The 20,841-nt window shown below is 37.7% G+C and overlaps 1 protein-coding gene across 2 annotated transcripts in view; it reads left to right on the forward strand.

Annotated features, from left to right (window-relative positions):
* Positions 1-20,841, forward strand: part of CHN1 (chimerin 1) — a 191,497-nt gene that overhangs the window by 25,933 nt on the left and 144,723 nt on the right. Inside the window, exon 3 of one of the 2 annotated variants that reach the window (XM_004476808.5) lies at positions 19,322-19,360. The exons of the other annotated variant lie outside the window; for it this stretch is intronic. Within the exon in view, the coding sequence (XP_004476865.2) occupies positions 19,322-19,360 (39 nt within the window). The remainder of the gene's footprint in view (positions 1-19,321; positions 19,361-20,841) is intronic. 2 annotated transcript variants of the gene reach the window in all.

Raw genomic sequence — 20,841 nt, forward strand, 5'->3', positions numbered from 1 at the left:
CTTTTAATTTATCCCAACATGTATGATTCATGGTTTAAGTATTATAGGAAGTGAAAATTTCAAGATTGTAGAAAGTCCATCTGCATATTCTAGCAGGAATTTTTAGCTTAGGAAAATTTGAAGTTAGGAAGAGATTGCTGTTCTTGTAAGAACAGGCTCCATAGAATACAGACCATAGTTCATTTCTTGTCACTAAGCCAATCAAAATGAAGAGTTTCAGTATATCACTCTACTATGGGCTTAAGAGGATGTACTTGTTGGACTTGATGGATTTAATGAGGAGGCAACACAATTTGATTATAGGAACCAGAGGACATCCTAAAAATGTCATTGACTATTACCCTCAAGCTTGAGCTACAGGAAAACTCATAGCAGTAAAAAAACTGCAATAGTATTATGAATGAACCTGGCCATAAGGGATCTCAGCTTGTTTGCACTATCCTTTGGATCCTGGTCCTCAGATCTTATAGACATTTCAGCTTATTATTGTCTGTTCTTCAGCCTTTTCATAGTTGTTGGCCCTTTGTGGGCCACACTTGAAATATGTCCTCAAACATCTGCATTATTTTAGGCCGGTGGTTTGCAAATTTTTGTCTTAGGACCTATTTACACTCTTAAACATTACTAAAGATGCCATGGGGCATATGTTTATGGGGATTATATCTATTACAATCAATTATATTTGAAATTAAAATTTATAAAATTTTTAAAAATCTAATCATTTAAAAATAACAATAAATAATCCCATGGCGTGCTGGCATAAATAACATTTTATGCAAAATAACTTTATTTTCCAAAACAACAAAAGAAATGAGAAGGGTTGGCATTCTGTTACATTTTTATAGACTCTTCAGTATCTGGCTTAATAGAAGAGAACTTAGTTCTGATATCTGCATTCATCTTTTGCAATGTTTTCCTAAAATTTTATTTTGGTAAACTATATAACATAAAATTTGCCATTTTAATCACTTTTAAATGGCAGCCATCACCACTGTCTATTTCCAAAACTTATTCATCACTCCAAATGGCAACTCTGTACCATTAAGCAAAAACTCACCATGTCTCCCTTTCCCCCACCACCTGGTAACCTCTGATACACTTTCTGTCTCCATGAATTTGGCTATTCTAGATATCTCAGATCAGTGGAATCATAAAATATTTGTCCTTTGGTGTCTGGCTTATTTCATTTATCATATGAATTAGCATATCCTAGATATTTTATGTAAGTGGGATCATAAAATATTTGACCTTTTGTGTCTCCCTTGCTTATTTCACTCAGTAGGTCTTCAAGGTTCATCCATGTTGTAGTGTGTATCAGAATTTCATTCCTTTATATGGCTAAATAATATTTTATTATATGTATATACCACATTTGGTTTATCTGTCATTGGACTTGTATGTTGTTTCTATTTTTTGGCTCTTGTGAATAAACATTGGTGTACAAATCCCTGTTTTCGTTCTTTTGGGTATATATCCAGGAGTGGAATTGCTGGATTATGTAGTAATTTTGTTTAACTTTATGAGGAGCTGCCAAACTCTTTTCCACAGTGGCTACACCATTTTCCATTCCCACCAACAATGCAGAGGGCTCCGATTTCTGTACATCCTCACCAGCACTTGTTTTCTGATTTTTAAATAAAGCCATCTTTCTGATGTGAAGTAGTATCTCATTGTGGTTTTTGACTTGCATTGCTTAATGATACTGAGCATCTTTTCATGAGCTTATTGGCCATTTGTACATCTTTGGAGAATTTTCTCTTCGAGGTCCTTTACCATTTTTTAATTGGGCTGTTTGTTTTGTTTTGACTATGAAAGTTCTTTATATATTCTGGACACTAAATCCTCATCAGAAAGATGGTTTGCAACTACTTTCTCCCATTCTGCAATTTCTTGATAATGTCCTTTGATGTAAAAGATTTTTAGTTTTGATTAAGTCCAGTTTATCTAGTTTTTCTTTTGTTACCTGTGCTTTTTTTTTTTTAAGATTTATTTATTTATTTAATTCCCCCCCTCCCCCGGTTGTCTGTTCTCTGTGTCTATTTGCTGCATCTTGTTTCTTTGTCTGCTTCTGTTGTCATCAGCGGCTGTGAAGTGTGGGCGGTGCTATTTGGGCAGGCTGCACTTTCTTTCGCGCTGGGCGGCCCTCCTTATGGGTGCACTCCTTGCGCGTGGGGCTCCTCTACGCGGGGGACACCCTGCGTGGCGCAGCACTCCTTGCGCACATCAGCACTGCGCATGGGCCAGCTCCACATGGGTCAAGGAGGCCCGGAGTTTGAACCGCAGACCTCCCATGTGGTAGACGGACGCCCTATCCACTGGGCCAAGTCTGTTTCCCTGTTACCTGTGCTTTTGATGTCATATCTAAGAATCCATTGTCAAATTCAAGAGCATGAAGAGTTTCCCCTGTATTTTCATCTAAGAATATTATGGTTTTAGGTCTTATATTTAGCTTCTTGATCCATTTTGAGATATTTTTTGTATATGGTGTGAGATATGGGTCCAGCTTCATTCTTTTGCATGTGGAAATCCAGTTTCCAAGCACCAATTGTTAAAGTGGTGCTTTTCACATTGAATATTCTTTTTATCTTTTTAAAAAGATTTATTTATTTATTTTACCCCCTTCCCCTTCTCCTGCCATGCTGTTTTTGCTGTTGGTGTTGTCTTCTCTTTTCATTTTTTTCTTCTCTAGGATTCACTGGGATTCGATCCTGGAGACCTCTGATGGGGAGAGAGGTTCCGTGTCAGCTGCGCCACTGCAGTTCCTGGTTTCTGCGGTGCTTCACCTTGACTCTACCCTTGTCTCTTTTATTGAGTCATAATCCTGCCGGGTGACTCATTCACGCAGGCACTGGCTTGCTATGCAGGCACTGGCTTGCTGTGCGGGAACACTTTCTCTTTTTTCTTTACCAGGAGTCTCCAGAGATCAAACCCAGGTCCTCCCATATGGTAGGTGGAAACTCTGTCAGTTGAGCCACATCCATTTCCCTGAATGTTCTTGACACTCTTGTCAAATGTGTGGGTTTATTTCTGGACTCGGTTTTACTCCATTATTTTATTTGTCTGTCTTTATGTCAGTATCACAACTGTTTTGGTTACTGTAGCTTTGTAGGCAATATGTGGTTTTAATTGAGGTATATGAAGAAAATGTGACCTCACACAGACATGTAGTTGGAAAAGAGGGAAGTATTTTTAACCTTCTCAGATGATCACAGATACTCCTTTGATAATACACTAAAACTTAACAAGTGGTAGTTTCTTAAAAGTTCCTTGCGATGTAAACTCCAAAATCTTGTCAGTGAAAAGTCCTTGGATTCTGTTTCGTTAAAATACATTGGTTTTTCTTGTGCTTTTGCTATGACTGCCTCTTTTATCCATGCATGAGTTTGTACTATCATGTATTTTTCACTTCAAAAATATTAGTTCCTTGAGCTATGCAAATCTTTCAAATGTTAATATACTTCATTACACAATATATAACAACATCACATTCTTTAACATCACCATCTATCTCATCAGAAAAGTCCGTAAATATTGGCAAAGTATCAAGCTCATGGTGGTAGATACAAGTTTCGCCAAATTGTGATTTTTACTTGACAGCTTAAAATTTTCACTGGCAGCAAATACCGTTGTTTTCCTCGCAGTGACAAACGTATTTTGTTCATTTTAAAGAAAATATCTGCCAAATACTCAAGTCTAGTCATAGTTTGTCAGTCATTTTTTTCAAGTGAAAATGGTATTTATGAAATTAGAGGCTAGTTCAGCTCACACCTCGAATGATTTCACATGGTGCTTTTCTCTAAGATAACCATGTTTCAGAACACAGCAGGGGTGCGTTAGTATACTCCCCATTTTGTCACAGTATTATAAAGATGCACACTTAAGGGACAAGGTTTAATAAAATTAATACTTTTTAATTGCTTCATCAGGGTTATTCCTGAGTTTTGCTGTGACTGTGTGGCAGTGAAGAATACACTGATGAGTAATACAGCTTGGTGCCAGTGCTTTGATTTGTGCTAGGGTGCCAGCAGTTTTACCCACTAGGCTTTTGCATCATTAATGCCAGGGTCATCAGTACAGTAAAAAAGGCAAATAACTTCTCAGTATTATTGTGGAAATAGTTTTGACCTCATGGCTTCCTTAAGAAAGGTCTCAGGGACCTATAAATGCCCACAGACCACAGTGAAAATTGCTGTTGTAGACACTCGAAATATAGCAGTACAATGAAGAAAAAAGAACCCTCCATGAAGCTTACATTCTAGTAGGGAGTAACAAAAACAAACTAAATTGGTAAAACATATAATATTTTAGACAGTGATAAGTACGAGAGAGGCGGAAAAAACAGGAGAATATGAAGTATCAGGGGTTTTAAACTTTTAAGGTAGGGTCACAAGGCAGGCCTCATTGAGAAAGAGACTTTTGAGTGAAGAGTTGAAGCAGGTGATGAGGAAGCAAGCCTTAGAGATACTCAGGGAGAGCATTCCAGGGTTAGGGAACAGCTAGGTAGAAGTGTGTCCGATATTTGAAGAATGGCAAAAAGGCCAAATCAGTTTGAGAGAAGAGCATGTAGTTTGTGAAAGAAGTAGGGAAAGAACTTGGCAAGGTCAGGGGGATGGGGAAGCAGGGAGACAGACCAGTTAAGAGTCTTGCAGGTCACTGCTTCTGACCTTCTGAAATCCGGATGTGCATACATATCACCTGGGGATCTTGTGAAAAATGCAGATTTTGATTTATAAGTGGGAGTTGGGTCCTGGGAGATTCTGCATTTCTGTCATGTTACCAGCAGATCAGTGGATGCCAATGTTGCAGTCTTCATTGCACAGCAATATTGTAGGCAGTTGTGTTAAAGAGTTTGCTTTCACTCAGAGTGACTTGGGAAGCCATTGGAGAGAATCCAGCAAAAGAATAACAGGTTCTGACTATATTTTAACATGATCAGTCATTAATAATAATAATAATAATAATAATAATAATAATAATAATGGCAGGTCTATAATTCCTTATCTCTTTGGACCAGATGTGTGTTAGAATTGAGATTTTTTTCAGATTTTAGAAAGGTAATTCATTTCATATGTATAGTATATTTTATGACACTCCCAGCAGTGTCTGACACATTAATATTTCGGCAGTGAAATGAATGGCCACACTAAATGGGATAAAGACTAAATATGCTTGCATATGAATTATAGAAATATTTTCAAGTTCAAATCAGATCAGGTTTTGCTATCAAATGAGTTATAAAAATACTTAAAGTTTTCAGAATATCTGGATTTTAGACTTGAGAGAAGACTGTGGACCATTGTTGCTATTGTACTTGCAGTTAGTTGTTCCTCATGTCCCCACATTGCAGAAACTTCTTTAAGACTATCATTTCCTTACATGTTCATTTTAGGCCTTTTAGGATGCAACAGCAGGCAAGAGGCATCCAACCCCAACACCTTCATATCCTGTGTTCCCTCTCAAAGGAAGAAAGTTAAATACCTGTCAATTTGGAACACAAGTTCTCATTTCCAAAGGAATTTTGCATCTTGGCAACCTATAATGTCATGTGTACAGTCAAAGCACAGTTAATTAAAGCACACCAGGCATTTTATTATACCTTGGGATGGTTAGCACGTGCTTAGAATTATCTAACTCTACTCGTTTGTGGTTGACGCAGTATTACTTCTATATCTGACTTTGCTTTCTTTCTTCATAGCTGTGAGCTGCCTTGGTCCACATTTGGCTCTGCAGCTTGTAATCTAAAATAGACTACCCTGTATTTCTCAAAATCCATATATATTTTTAAAAGTGACTGAGTGGTTTTCTCAGAGAAGTCCAGTTTGAAAGAAATGCATTACTGTTAGGAAATTATTGTTAAAAGATAATCTTTTCCTATCTCAGTTACGTGTGATGTTTAAGTATTAGTAGTAAGAGTTTTTTTACTCTTTTTTTTCCCCATAGGATTTCATTTAGGGCTTAGTGTATCCTATTTTCTGAGCACCTCTCCTCTTGACAAAGCTTGAAAACACTGATGTGTAAGACAAGACGTTGAGAGGTTGCTGTTTTAATGCTTGCTAGCAAAGTGAACGTATTACTCTCAACATCAGGGAATCCTGACTACTCTATAAATCTGTGTCAAAGAATTGTGCACATTCTAGTGAACACATTCTGTTGCACACTCGATGCCTGAGACCATGGCGATAGATTACTTTCTGAAGGGCAAGGATCGAAGTGAATCATTGCTACAAAACTATGTTGGAGTATGGAAAAGCAAGGGTTGAGAATAATTTGTCTGGAAAGATGAACAGCAACAAAGAGAAAAACATAATTTGTAATTTTTCCTTTAGGAAAAGGGTAAGGATATATACTCTCTACTTCAGTAACAACATTTGAGACAGCTGAGTTATGGTTCTTAGATAACTGGTGAGGAGGATCCCCAATAAAAGTATAGTTTTAGTAGATTATTTTCCAGAACTTGTATTACTGTAAGGTAAAAATTCTGCAAAGAGTTTTCATTTTGCTGTATTTTCTGTGTCAGGAATTTCAGTGCTATGGCTGGTTAAAAGTCTGTCTTTGGATTTGGAGAAATTGTTCATCAGGTTTAAGAATGAATTACAGGGAAGCGGATGTGGCTCAAGCAATTGAGTGACTACTTTCCACATGGGAGGTCCCAGGTTTGCTTGTTGTTGTCTCCTAAAAACAAAAAAAACAACAAGCAAACAGAGGAAAAAATCAACACAGGGGAGCAGATATGGCTCAGTTGTTGAGTGCCGGCTTCCCACATTGAGATCCTGGGTTCAATCCCTGGCCCTGGTACCTAAAAACAAAAAAGATTTAGAAGGACTTCATCACAAAATTGATTTAAATCAATTCAATTTTAGATGTTGTGAGATGCAGAGAAGTGTATTCTGTGTTCTGGGATAGAGGGTTTCAGGAGATGTATCATGTTAGTAAAGGTGACTTTTTTTTTTAGAAGGTACTAGAGATTGAACCCAGGACCTAGTGCATGGAAAGCAGGCGCTCAACCACTGAGCCACTCCTCTCCTCAATGAGAGTTGGATTTTTCACTTGTTTGTCTGGTTTTAGGAGATACCAGAAATTGTAAGTGGGACCTTGTAAGGGGGAAGCAGGTGCTCCACCACTTGAGCTACATGTACTCCCCAAGGTGACTTTTTTTTTTACTTACCCAAGAAAACCCAAATAGGATACATTTGCAAATGTTGAGATGTCATTTAAAGGTTTGGCAGGAGTATATCTCTTCTTGAAGTATCTCATTAGATACCCCATGGTTTAAGTGAACCTATATACCAGACTCTTACAATGAACATTATCAGAAATTACAAAATCCTTCAAGGAGAAAACCTCAAAGATAACAGGATTTTTCCCTCTAGACAAAGAAATAGTAGGTTGGAAAATAAATACCCCCTACCTTTGGATTGAGTTGAATAAACCCAGTTCCTGTATAAGCAGGAGTTTATTTGTGTAGCCCTTTTGTTGGGTCTGCCAAGTTGGGTAGAGAAAACATTACCTGGGTCTTTAATAAAAGGCCAAGTTTGAGATTTAAAAAGGAAAGGTTTCTACATTTGCCTCACATTTCATTTAGGAGGCTTTGTTTGACCAGATTGTGGGTTCATGGCAAAGAGTTGAGCACTGCATTTGTAAAATATTTGGTTTTGGAGAGCATCAATTAGGTTGCATACGAACACTGTAGTTGCACAATCTCAGTTTTTTTTTCCCTTCCATATATTAAGAGTTCTGGGTCATTATTCCCTGAAGAACTAAAAACAATTATCTTTGGTTTTAAAAATAGTCTATTTCTATCAGAAGTGAATCATGACACATCAGTTTTCAACTTGGGACAGTTTTAAGTGACTTTGTTTCTTCTAAAGGTGAATTTAGCTAACCTCATTTGGCCATGACTTTGCAGGGTGAATTAGCTGAAATGCTTTCTTTCCATATTTTGGAGGATTTTCTAGGAAAGAAGTTTAGTCAGGATGTGAAGGACCTAGAAATCTAGTGAAGCTCATTTTTGTTTCCTCATTAGTTGAGAATTATTTATATTACCATAAACATTTTAATTTTTGTTTTCCAAGAAATGTATTTCCTTTTGAGTAAGGAGTTTGGTTGTTTTCTTTGTGATTCCTTCTTTAAAATATCAACAATAATGCTTCATTTGGTATTTCTTGTGAATCTTATATATTTGTTCTTTTAAAAAGTCTTACAGTAAAACAGAATTTTGTGGCCACAGGCCTTTTATTATTTTGGTATATCCAAACTTGGTACAGAAACAGAGGTGCAGCAGGTGGTGATTAATCATTAGTGCCTTGAATTTTTGGATTAGAGCAGTACAGGGAATCTCTTGCCATTTGGTTGAAAGTTGGTTTGCAGTGTTCCTTTGCTGCTTGTCAATAAATGTCATTCTTTTTACAGAAATCAAAATTGTTAACTTTTAGAAGCAAACTCAATCTGAAACAAACATGGTTTAAAACATTATTCACAAAAAAAGAAGAAAAAATTAATCACACGTTTTTTGAGTTTTCGCATTTCATTAGTCTAACCCTCATTTACAATGCAACATTCTCCTTTTTGAGAAAATTCATTTGATTCGAGCCTAAAATATAAACAGCTTAAAATTTAACATTCTAATATGCTCTGGAATGAACTAGTTTTCTTTTAATATAAAATGTAAAGCAGGTTTTAACTTCACCAGAGGAATATTATTTTGAAACAAAGATATAAATATAGAATTATACCTAAAACTATGTAATAAAAAAGAATGAATTACGTTTTTCTTTCTGTTTTCAAAGGTTGGTAATTTTCAACAGCATCCACAGTTGTATTATGTAAATAAGCTATAGTTGGAGATGCAGAAAGTTTTATTCAATAATAACAATGTTTTAAATTCATCTAATAGTTCAAACTATAGGGTATTTCTGAGTAGATTTAATCATGCCAACAATAAATGAACATTTTTGGGATACCTCCTAAATAGCCCTAATGTTGTAAATTATTAAAATATCAAAGATATTATCCTAGATATATTTTTTAGGACCCTTTTTTTTTTATTACTGCCTGAAGGTACAGGTAAATATCTTGAAATTTTAATATTTAAAGGAAAAACAAATGTCCTAAAAATAGTAATAGTTAAAAGAAAAAATTTGCACAACAGTAGATTATAGGCAGCAGTGAGTTCATCGGTAAACCCTGCTTAAAAACTTTTTTTCTGCATAATTTTTTTCTTTATTAGGGAAGTTATGGGTTTACAGAATAACCATGCATAAAATACAGGATTCCCTTATACTACCCTACTGATAACAACTTGCATTGGTGTAGAACATTTGTTAAAAACTCTTTTAAGGTTAAAAAGAAGCAAGAAAAAAGAATCATTTTTCACAAACATGATAAAATATTTAAAATGTATCTAGGTGTGATTTTCTTGATTCACAATTTTAACAGTTAACCAAAGTAAAAGAAAATTTAATTGAGACTCCTTTCTTTTCCATGATGAATTCTTGACACTCAACAGATTCAATTAGAACAGGGAAAGAGGTAAATGAAGATCTCCACAGAGATTCTGAGGGGAAATTCAAAGACTTCAGAAGGAGGTAGTGCTTTATTACACGTAAGTTTGCTACAAAGCTTATAGTTGAATTCTAAGCCTCTCATATTAGGACTATGTTTTCTCTGGTAATGTATTAATTAACCTACTCAAAACAATTAGAAGCTCTTGTGGCTTTTGTTAAATGGGATTGTTCTTTATCTGAATCCAGTGACCGTATTTTCTTCATCTTACAAATAGTAAGCTATTTGTTTCAATAGTTTTTTTCCTATAGCATTAGATTAGTCAGAGTTCTCTAGGGAAACAGAATTAGCAAGAGATACCTGTTAATACTGTGCGATTCTATGAGTCATGCCATTGTGGGGATACACAAGTCTAAGTTTCGCAGGCAGGCTACAGCCAGGGGCTGCAGTGAAAGTCCAATGAAGGTTCTTGACAAGTTCTGGGAGATGTTGGCTGTCCAAGACAAGCTGGGAAATTCTCTCTCAATGCTGGAATCACTTCCCCTTTTAAGGGATTCAGCTGATTGGGTTAAATGTCACTCATTGCTGATGGCAGTCTCCCTGGTCAATGTAATTTTAACCAGCTATCTATGATTTACCACTGCAGTAAAGTCAAAGGTGACTAAAGTCCATAAATGCCCTTGTATTAGTTAGCCCACTGCTTGCTTGACCAAACAACCGGGCACAATTACCTGGCTGAGTTGACACAATAGCCTAACCATCACAAGCATTAATGAAATATATTTTTAAAAATAATACAGATATTTTAAAAAACAAAAATCACATGTACAGCCTTTTTCATCTTGGTTCTGGGAGAAAATAAAGTCCTAATGCCCTGGAGTATCCATGGTATATAATAAATTAACTTCTCTCCTGTTCTTCTAGAAAGACACTCGTTATATACCATACATAGGAAATTTGAGAAAATAGTCACTCATCATTTTCTGTGTTCTGTGATTCAGATGAGATAGTACCATTTTAAGTGAGTATCATTCTAGCTCTTTCATATTTGCTCTTCTTGTCCTTCAATCTCCAAATGAACACATGCATATTCACACACTACACATACACACTTTTCTTTCATTTATAAAATTAAGGTGATACTCAATATACTAATAAACTTGACCTTTATTTTTCTAATAGTTTACTTGATCTGATCTCATTTTTTCTCGTTTTCCTGAATTTATTTGTTTAAATTTTTACTTAGGATCACAGAGGAGAATGGCTCAAATGGTACCAATCTTATTTTCTCACTTGCTTAGATACAGAGCTGCCCTTCCCACTTCCCAAGGCTTGCCTCACACCTGTGGTCTTGGGTCCATTCCCTTCCACATTTTCTGAGTCTTTGCTCTGTCAGTGTTGCTTGCTCTGTCTTCTACTTTTAGCCTTCTGGCTGCCTGGCTTATTTTCTCTGACTCTTGAGACCTGACCTGGACCTGACCATAGTGTTCCTGTCTGTCTTCAGGTACTTGAGTATTATAATGAGAAGTATTTACAAAGCAGAGAAAAATGCATGCTGTTTTACTGTGAATGCTTCCAGGACAACTCAGCCTAGGTTCCATCTAGTACATAAGTCTCAGGCTTTCCTCAACGTGTCTTTTATTTCCACCACTCTGAATTATTCACTTTTCTGCACACACTTACTAAACCTTTCTGTTTCTGTGCTCTTGTTTCCTGTGTTCCCTTCTGTTTAGAGTGTTGTTCTGCCTCTGGTCCCCATTCCCTTTCACTTAGCCCCTTCTCTTTAAAAATCACCCTATGCTTTAAAGCCCTTGTCACATGGATCCATCTCTTGTTTGTCTTCCTTAACATTCTGGCCAGAAGTGATTCCTTCTTTCCTTCCATTCTTTAATGAGTTCAGCAAGTATTTATTGGGCACCTACTCTTGCCAGGCATTTTACCAAGGTGATGTTTGTAAAACTTACATTATTATTATATTACCATGTTCATAAATAGTAATATCTATGTTGTTTTTCCTACTGCTCTTGAAGGCTTAAACTATACCTGGATCCACTTGTAACTGACATCCTTATCCATTGAAGACATATAATATGTATTTGTTGAATGAATGAAACTTTCTGATTATTTTAGCATTTCTGTATGCCAGCATAATTTCGATGTTTTTATAAAATTGTCTTTTGGGTTAGAGATGAAAAGTATCATTGACATTTAAAGGCATTGGAAAAAATATTTTACTGGTTTGGTAAGTCTGTGCCTAATTTAAACACCTATCCATACTGTTCTATGCTAAAGTCATTTTAAGAAGCTGATGAGTTGGCCCTGAATCATAGGTTGTCTGGCTCTCACTGTCAGTCGTGTTCTAATGGTGGAAGCCTGATGGCATTTATATGCTGGGTCTAGTTGGATTTTCTGACAAAATGAAAAAGAATTGATGGGCGCCCTAGAGACCTCCAGCTGAAGCCAGATCACAGATATTTGGTGCTTATTGGCCCTTGATAACTTTCTTTGAACAAGCTGCTGCTTATGTGAAGGAACACCTGATTTCTTCTCTTTCCTTTCTTTCTTTTTTTTTTCTTTTATAAAGGGTATTTATTTGAGGTAGAAGTTTACATTCACAACGCCTTAGAAAGTCCAACTCAAGGTACCATAAGAGGTACTTTCTTGGGAGGCACACTTGGCTTAACAGTTAGAGCGTCCACCTACCACATGGAAGGACCACGGTTCAAACCCAGGACCTCCTGACCCGTGTGGAGCTCGCCCACGTGCAGTGCTGATGCACACAAGGAGTGTCCTGCCACACAGGGGTGTCCCCCGCGTAAGGGTGCCCCACGTGCAAGGAGTGCGCCCCATAGGGAGAGCCGCCCAGCGTGAAAGGAAGTTCAGCCTTCCCAGGAGTGGCACTGCACACGTGGAGAGCTGACGCAGCAAGATGACACAACAAAAAGAGACACAGATTCCCAGTGCGACTGAATAAGAATAGAAGTGGACACAGAACACACACCGAATGGACACAGAGAGCAGACAACCGGGGAGGGAAGTAAATAAATAAATCTTTAAAAAAAAAAAGAGAGGTACTTTCTCACCCGAAGTCTGTTGCATGTTAAAGAAAGATTACAGGTGATGTCTGCAAGGATTCAGCCTTCCTCTTTCCTCTTAAGGCACCATGGTCCCAGTTTCTTCTGATCAGCTGTAGGCTGGCATAGAGTTCTTCTCTCTTCCAATGCGGCTCGTTTCTTTCTGGGTTCAGCTTCTTTGTTCTCTTCACAAGGTCATCTGTAAACTATCAGGCTTATCTCCTTGGGACTGCAGGGTCCTCTGTGTATCTTCTGTGTGTGTCTACTTTGGTGTAAGAGTGTTTTATCAACCTACCAAGGGGACTGGGACTCACTCTAATGATGTGGTTGAATCAGAGCCCTAATCCTAAAATAATTTCATCAGATGTCTCAGCTGCATCTAATACAATCAAAGAGTTGTCAACACCCAGAGAAACAGAACAGTTTACAAACATAATCAGTATCTGTTTTTGGAAATTATAAATAATATCAAACTGCCACACTCCACCCTCTGAATTCCAAAAAGACATTACAATATTTTAAAAAATTTAAAATCAGTAACAATGATAAGTGCAAAATCACATCATGATCAGTTTATAGAAATACAGATTGTCTTGGGGCCAAGTCCCCTCTTGTCATAGACCTGTGAAACCCACAAAACAATTTATCTATTTCCAATACAAAGGCACAGACAAAGGATAAACACTTGCATTACCATCAAGAGAATTTTGGAGGGAATTGTGCCATCACTGGTCCCCTACAGTTACATAAACCTGCAGGGCATACTTCATTAGATTTCAAAGTCTGAGGGTCATTTTCAAGATGACAGTTTCTTCTCCCTGGGGCCTCAGGGGGACCCATCCTTTCCAGGTTTGCCCAACAGCCATTCCTGTGGTTCCACTCATCAAGCATCTTGGTGGCGACCAAAGTCCAAGAACATTGAGGTGATGGCCACAATTTACTCAGCCTTTGGGGTAGAGTCTCAACCCCTTAGTACAGTGAGGGATAGGCAACATTCTCCCTAATCTCTGGTGTACAGGCCCAACCATCTTAGACAATGAGTTGGTGACCTGGCCTTCCGTAATCTATTGGCGGGGGGGGGGGGGGGGGGGGGGGGGCGGCGGGGAGTCCCACCCCTCTCAGACCTATGGGGTATGGGGTGTTGATCTTACTCTCCCCAGTCCTTAGGAAATGTGCTTTACCCTCTCATTAGCATGCGTGGCAAAACTGTCCCCGAACTATGGGTTGGGACATCCTCTTCAACTGCCAGGGCAAACTCACCCTCTCCATACACATGGTTGGGGTTCCTCTCTTGGCCCAAGGAGATATCTTATTTCCTGAGCTCAGCTTCCATGGTTTTCTTACTGAAGCCATTTCCCCTTCCATATCTCCCCTCCATGTCCCTTTTAGTCCAGGCTAACAGTGGTTTTGTTTATACTGCTCTCGCAAAGAAAGCTTGCTGGTTTCTCTTTACTTTTAATTAATTTTTATATTTCTCCTGTTAGATTAAATATATCTTACTCCACCCTGAGAATAAAAGGTACGCTAAAGAAAGCATTGTTTAAAGCAGTGGTTCCCAAATATGGTCTGAGGATCCCTGACAACCCCCAAGTTTTTTTCAGGGTTTTCACAAGATTAAAAATATTATCATAACAACACTGAGGCATCATTTGCCCTATTCACTCTCATCTCTCACAAGTGTATAGTTGTGTGCAATGAGTTTAACCAACTGTACAGTTTGAGGGAACCATCCTCATAAGATTGTCTTCACTTCAGGCACCAGCCACAAGTTTGGTCACGTCAATTGGCTGCAAATTCAAGGGTTCCCACAACCACTCTGAAGTTCGATAATTTCCTTGATGGACTAACAGAACTTGCTGACAGGTATTGTACACATGGTTTATTTCAGGGAAAGGATACCGGTTAAAATTAGGCAAAGAAAGAGAAGAATAAGGCAGTCTAGGAGGAATCCAAATGCAGAGCTGCTTGTGGTCCATTTCCCATGAGCCATGAATGGCATTACCTCCTCCAGACCTGCTGCACACCAGCGGAGATCATAGGAGACTTTGGTGTCCAGAGACACATACTGCCTTGTGGCTGACCTTTAGACTCCAGCCCCTCCTAGAGATTAGGCGAAAACCTGAGTCTCCAGTTCCTCCAGAACTGGAGCTGATAGGCTGTGGCTCAAAGCCCCCATCATAAATTGCAGTGCCCTTCAGGCACTGGAAAGCACTGTCGGTCAGGACATTCTAGGATGGAGAGATCACCTCCCAGTAGCTGAGGGTAAAGACCAGACCTCTCTTTGAGAAAGGTTAATTCTTGACTATAAAATTGAGTCTCCCAAAAATCTGTGTGGCATGAACTATCACAACAGATTGAATATAGAAACAGATATGAGAATCCAGTTGTCTTCTGTTAAGCTGGACATTAAAGGAATTTGCAAAATGCAAAGCAGATTTTTTGTTTGGAAAAATAAAGTTATTTTTTATAAACATGTTAAGTTGTAATGGGTTTATTATTTTTAATTTTTAAATTTTGGGGGGTTATTTTAAATGAATTAAATAAGTACTGTTAAAATTTCTCAGTTTTTATTTTGAATACGATTCATATTAATGATATCAAAATCTCTTTAGAATCTGGATTTCTGAGACCAAAAAGTTTGAGAACCTCTGGTTTAAAAGATAGGAAGTATTTTTTCTCTTCCTGCCTTCCTCCTCCCTGCTGTTTTTGCTTTCTGTATTCATTCACTGTGTGATCTTCTATATCTGTTTCTTTTTGTCTTCTCATCTTTCTCCTCTAGGATTCACTGGGATTTGATCCTGGGGACCTCTGATGTGGAGAGAGGTTCCCTGTTAGCTGTGCCACCTCAGATCCTGGTCTCTGCTGCGCTTCACCTTGACTCTTCCCTTTGTCTCTCTTTTGTTGTATCATCATCTTGCTGGGTGACTCACTTGTGCGGGCACTGGCTCACCACACAGGCACTTGCATTGGCACTCAGCTTGCCATGTGGGCACTCAAGCACTTGGCTTACTGTACAGGCACACTTTCTCTTCTTTTTTTCACCAGGAGGCCCCAGAGATTGAACCCGGGTCCTCCCATATGATAGGTGGAGGCCCTATCACTTGAGCCACATACACTTCCTGACATAAAGTATTTATAAGAGAATAGGCTTTCTAGGAGATTAAAGGGTAGAATCCTTTTGACATAGTGGAATTTTCTTCAAACTGGAATATATCATAGTTTCTTAAAACAATTTCCAGTTGTGGGGCATTTAGGTTAAATCCAGTTTTTGTTTTTAAAATATTGCAGTCAAATCCTTTTCTATCAATATTTTCAAACATCTTTAGTTAATTTTCTTTAGAAGAAATTTCTAGGAATTTAATTGCTGGTATACACAAGGAATTGGCATGACCTATTATGTAAATTTAAGAGCCAGATATACTGCCATATTTTTGTTGTTGTTAATCAGTATCTCAATTAGCAGGTAATTCAGTATCTCCTTTGTTAGGAAGTCTCCCTCTCCCTGCAAATAAACCAAGTTCAAACTCTCAGAGGCTTACTCAGTCCCAACGTGGTCCTGTACTCTTCTAAACTCCAGAAAGAGAACTGCAGTTGAAGACCAGCCCTGAGCTATTTATTGGTAGTTGCTTGTCTCCCTGCTGCTGGGATCCCATTTCTGGTCAGACTATAGCCCAGGCCACCGCAGTGGATTGCAGTTGTTTAATTTACAGTCTTACATGAAACCATTTAGTGTGCCAGAGAGGCTGAGATGAGAGACACTTCAACATCAGCCTCTTGCTGCGCCAGTAGCTGCCCTCCTTAGTAAACCTATAAGCCCTTTGTGTGCCCCGAAATCACTACCTCTCTTGGCCAGTGGGACTTGGTTTGGGGCTGTAAGTTCCTCTAGGACAGAATTCCCTAACTTTGAATCTCTGGAAAGATTTGGGTCATGTTTCCTTCCAGAAAGTCTTGGGTCCTAGGATATTGGTCTCCCTCACTCTGGCAACTAATCCCTGTATGATGAAATGCATGTTTGTTTTGTAAGTTCACAACTTTTACCGTATACTTATTGTTTGTGTATGTTCACGTATGAAGGATATACTTCAATAAAATTCAAAAAAGAAAAAAAAAGAAGTTGAGCCATGTTTTTCTAAACCATTCTGTTCTTCTTACCTCCAGCTCATATCCCCCACCTCTCACTCTCAAGTCCTCAGAATAGTGGTGCCTTCCCTTTGCCTAACTAAGAGAGCATTCAGGCAACTCTACTCAACAAAAAAGACCACGCCAAGGCTTTTATCTCTACTCCTAAACATAAGAAAGATTGTCATAAGTTTTAAATATTCTGCTTCAAAGAACATCTCATTTAACCTACCTGGGTAGAGTCCATCTTACACATTTATATGTATTGCCAATTGTTCTCCAAAGATGTTATGCCAGTTTACACTCCCATCAGCAAAACATAGATTGTTCAGAAGAGACTTTTAAGAGCCAAACTGTGCTCTTAAATGTCACTAACACTTAGTGTTGTTTTAATATTAAGGAAACTCAAAATTTTCTTCCAATATTTCTTGGTGATTTGCTACTCATTTTATTTCGCTATGTTCATGATCTATAGCATCTTGAATCATGTCTTCTATCATAGAGTAGGTATACAGTAAAAAACAAAATGATAAGAGAATGAATGGTTGAAATAATTGACGATGGCCTGAAGCTAAGTTATGTTGTGTTTTAAAAATAGTTCACCTTTGGTGAAGGCTAGGGTGTGTACTCACTCTCTACAGGTCTCCTCAATGCAAGGTGCTTTATGTATGGCACCTAATTTATTCCTTACAACAAGTCTGTTTTGTTACTATTCCCATTTTATAAATGATACTGTTATTTCATTTTATAGATGAAGAACTTACGATTCAGAGGGGTAGTAAATTTTGTAAAGCCACCCAGCAGTAAAGGTTGATGTTCTCCTAAGAAAGACCTGTCTAGCACTAGGTACACAGTCTCCCCAGATCGGGACTTTGAGTACTAACCTCTTTTCTCTAACATCTTCAAAATTAAAGCAGTCTTCAGGGAGCCCTCACTGCTCATAAGTGCAGGCTATGCCCAGGGTCCCAGCCCACTTGGGCACTCGCCCCTGTCAGCATGGACTGTCTTTCCCATTGTACCCTCCAGATGAGGAGCTCATGCTGGTCAGAATAAGGTGAAGAGATTAAGACACAAAAGGAGGTTTAGGCAAGCCTGAAGAGAGTGAATTTACCCTCTCCTGTTATTAATAAACCCTGAATTGACTACACATGCTCCTTAGGGTTGAATGACAGTATGACAGCATTCATATGTCCTCAATGAAATCCATAAAATGACTTGAATCTTTACAGGCAAAATTTTACTAGTATTGAAAAAATCATTGAATTATCATTTAATAATACAAACCTCAATTATAAATAACCCCCCAAAACACACACACACAAACACACAGCCTAGCTAAGCAAATATGGATGTATCTATAAATCACTGCATTAGTGTCCTGTTTCATCCTAACTTTATATCATCAGTAGGTGAGTTCACCTGAGCTGGTTGTTCTCCCAAATAATTACACATTCGTATATTTACTGCATTCATTCATTCTTCATTTATTCTTGTAAGCTCGTATTCATTCAATAAGCAAACACATTTGAAGGCTTCTCTGGGTGCCAAGCAATTTCTGGGTCACCTGAGACGCCCTTTTATGTTTTAATGCCCATCATTAATAGTCTTGCTGTAGCACTCTGACTCAATTTGTGTGGTTTGTTTGAAAACATCATAACTGAAGTGTGAGATTGTCTTTTTAAGATTAGCTTGAAGGTTTTGAGTCTGTGATCAGTTTTACTTGAGCTTCTTATGTTAGATTCAGCCTTCTCAGTGAACTTTCCAGGGATTTCCTTGCCTCCTTCAAGATCAAGGTTTTTAGGATCAGTCCTTAAGGGTTCACCTCGGAGGCCATCAGAGCCAGGGGATATGGCTGGCCACACCTCCCCCCACCCTCTGCTGGGTCTGCTGGTTTGACTACACAGTCTTCCAGGCAGAACTTTTGACTGACAGTATTCCTCAACAATGCTTTCCTGATGAGAATTGAGGCCACACTGCCCCTCAGCTTCCTCTAAGCCTCGCATCATCCTCAGGTGTTTGTATTTTCTTCTCTTTCCCCTGCCTCTTCACACTGTTGTCTACATCCTCACTTGGGAAGGGTGTGGGGAAATAGACTTGAAAAGCAGATGTTCACCTCATGCTCTCTGTGGTTCCCTAGGTACACCAGCTTTCATTGAAGTGTTTCTCATTTCCTGGCTTTGATTGTGTAGGATGTATGGGGAGTGAGGTCTGTCCCTTGCTTGTCTTCTCTCCTGATGTCAGTAAAACCAGTTACACTCTGCATTCCCAAATGTAATGGGGAAATGTAGTAATCTTCCTATCTTGGGGAATTAAAATCATTATCTGGTCAATTTGACAGAAAAAGAAGTCCAGAGACTTCAGAGAGCTTACAGTGAAATAAAGCAGAGAATTCAGTCCCGAGAAACAGAGACTTTATTGAATATGACCTCAGTGACTTTGAGAATGGGAGCCAACAATAAAAATTAACCTTGATGTTTTTATATGAGAAGCATTTGAATAAACACACCTGACTTTCTTTGAACATCTTTGTAAAACTGTTCCCTAAGAAAGTAAGGGCCAAGACGATAAAACTGAAATGATGAAATAATAAATTTTTAGTAATGTTAACTTGATATTTATGCTTTCAGATACAGATGAATATAGACCTCCTGTTTGGAAATCTTACTGTAAGTATACAAATAATTTTAAATTGGATGGGTTATAGTGCTTCATAAGTTATACAAAATATTATGAACATTAGATATAAAGAGCTAAAATAAGGTTTATTCCATTTTGTACTCATTATTGAAAATTTAATTGAGTGTGACAAAAGAGAAGTAACTTTGTTGAGATGAATATTTCCACAAAGTCTGTATTTGGTTTGCATTCATCTCATCCACCTGTGTTTGCGTGAAATTCTTTATAATGGAACTGGACGCCACTTGTTGAAAATGGCTGATAAAACTAATGTAGGGAGAAACTAATTAAAAATTCAAGCAACCTAATTATTTTTGAATCATGATACTTTATATGAAAAAGGAATAAGTACATGATGGTAAGTCAGGAGGCTATCTTGATAGAAAGATGAGATGGAATGGAGCAAAAGAAAAGTGTTCTTTTTTTAGGAATTGTTTTCCCAAAATATAAAAGTGTCAATTGATTTTTATATCACTCTCTAAACTTTGCATTAGAATAAAATATTCCTTCTAAAAATCAACTTTCTTAGTTTTTTATTTTCCCTTCCATGTTTCCTAGAGAACATTATGTAATCAAGTAAAAGATACTTCAGATTTTTAAAAATTAGAAGAGTTAATGTAATCAAAGGAGTTTTGCAAAAGTCCATGAATGCACTATTCCAAAAATCAGTTCTGTAAGTTTTTGTTTGTTGTCTGTAGAGTCCAAAAAGCAGCCTAAAGAATAGATTATTAGCATCTTTGTAGATATTGAGAGTTATTCTAAATTTTAATGTTTGTAAATTGCTGAAATTCACTGATGGAAGGAGCAGTAATTAAGATGTTCATTGGTTTTATGTTCCCAGAACAACAGATAGTTTTATTTTAATAGGTTGCCACATTGGGCTAATTATAGTAAGTAAAATATGAACAGACTCTAGAAATATTGCTATAGATGTTTTTCCCCCTGCTGGTACCTTTTTAAAATGGAGAATATAGTTCTAAGAATGTCTAGAAATGACTAATATTCTTTACCTCCTAAAGATTTTTGTCTCATAATCTTACTGGTTGGAGGCCTCTTTGAAATTCTCTTCTGTATTTACTGGTTTCAGTTCAACTTTGTTCCCTTTGCTCTGACTTGAGCTTTGCACATTTCTTATGTTAGAGTATTTATAAAGCCTTAGACTGTTACTGAATCATGGTGGTGACCCTCCCGTCCCCACCCAGAAAGACACTGGTTAGAAATATAATATAGGCAATTTGTCTTTTCTGTGTTTTCAGATGTCTTGCACATTTCTTTTTCTGGTGTCAGTTGTATTCCTGAGTTTTATAGTTTATGTTAATCATTTCAGTACCTTGGCTCCCACCATCATTTTAATAGTAGAAGCAGAGGAAATTGTTAGAAGTGGCTTTTAAACCTCCTGCCTATCAAATGAGCCAATTTTGACGTCAAGCTACCAATTTGTGATCTCTGAACTAGATTAGTAATGTATCTT

This window comes from Dasypus novemcinctus, chromosome 7, assembly GCF_030445035.2.
Source record: "Dasypus novemcinctus isolate mDasNov1 chromosome 7, mDasNov1.1.hap2, whole genome shotgun sequence".
Classification (NCBI taxonomy): Eukaryota; Metazoa; Chordata; class Mammalia; order Cingulata; family Dasypodidae; genus Dasypus; species Dasypus novemcinctus.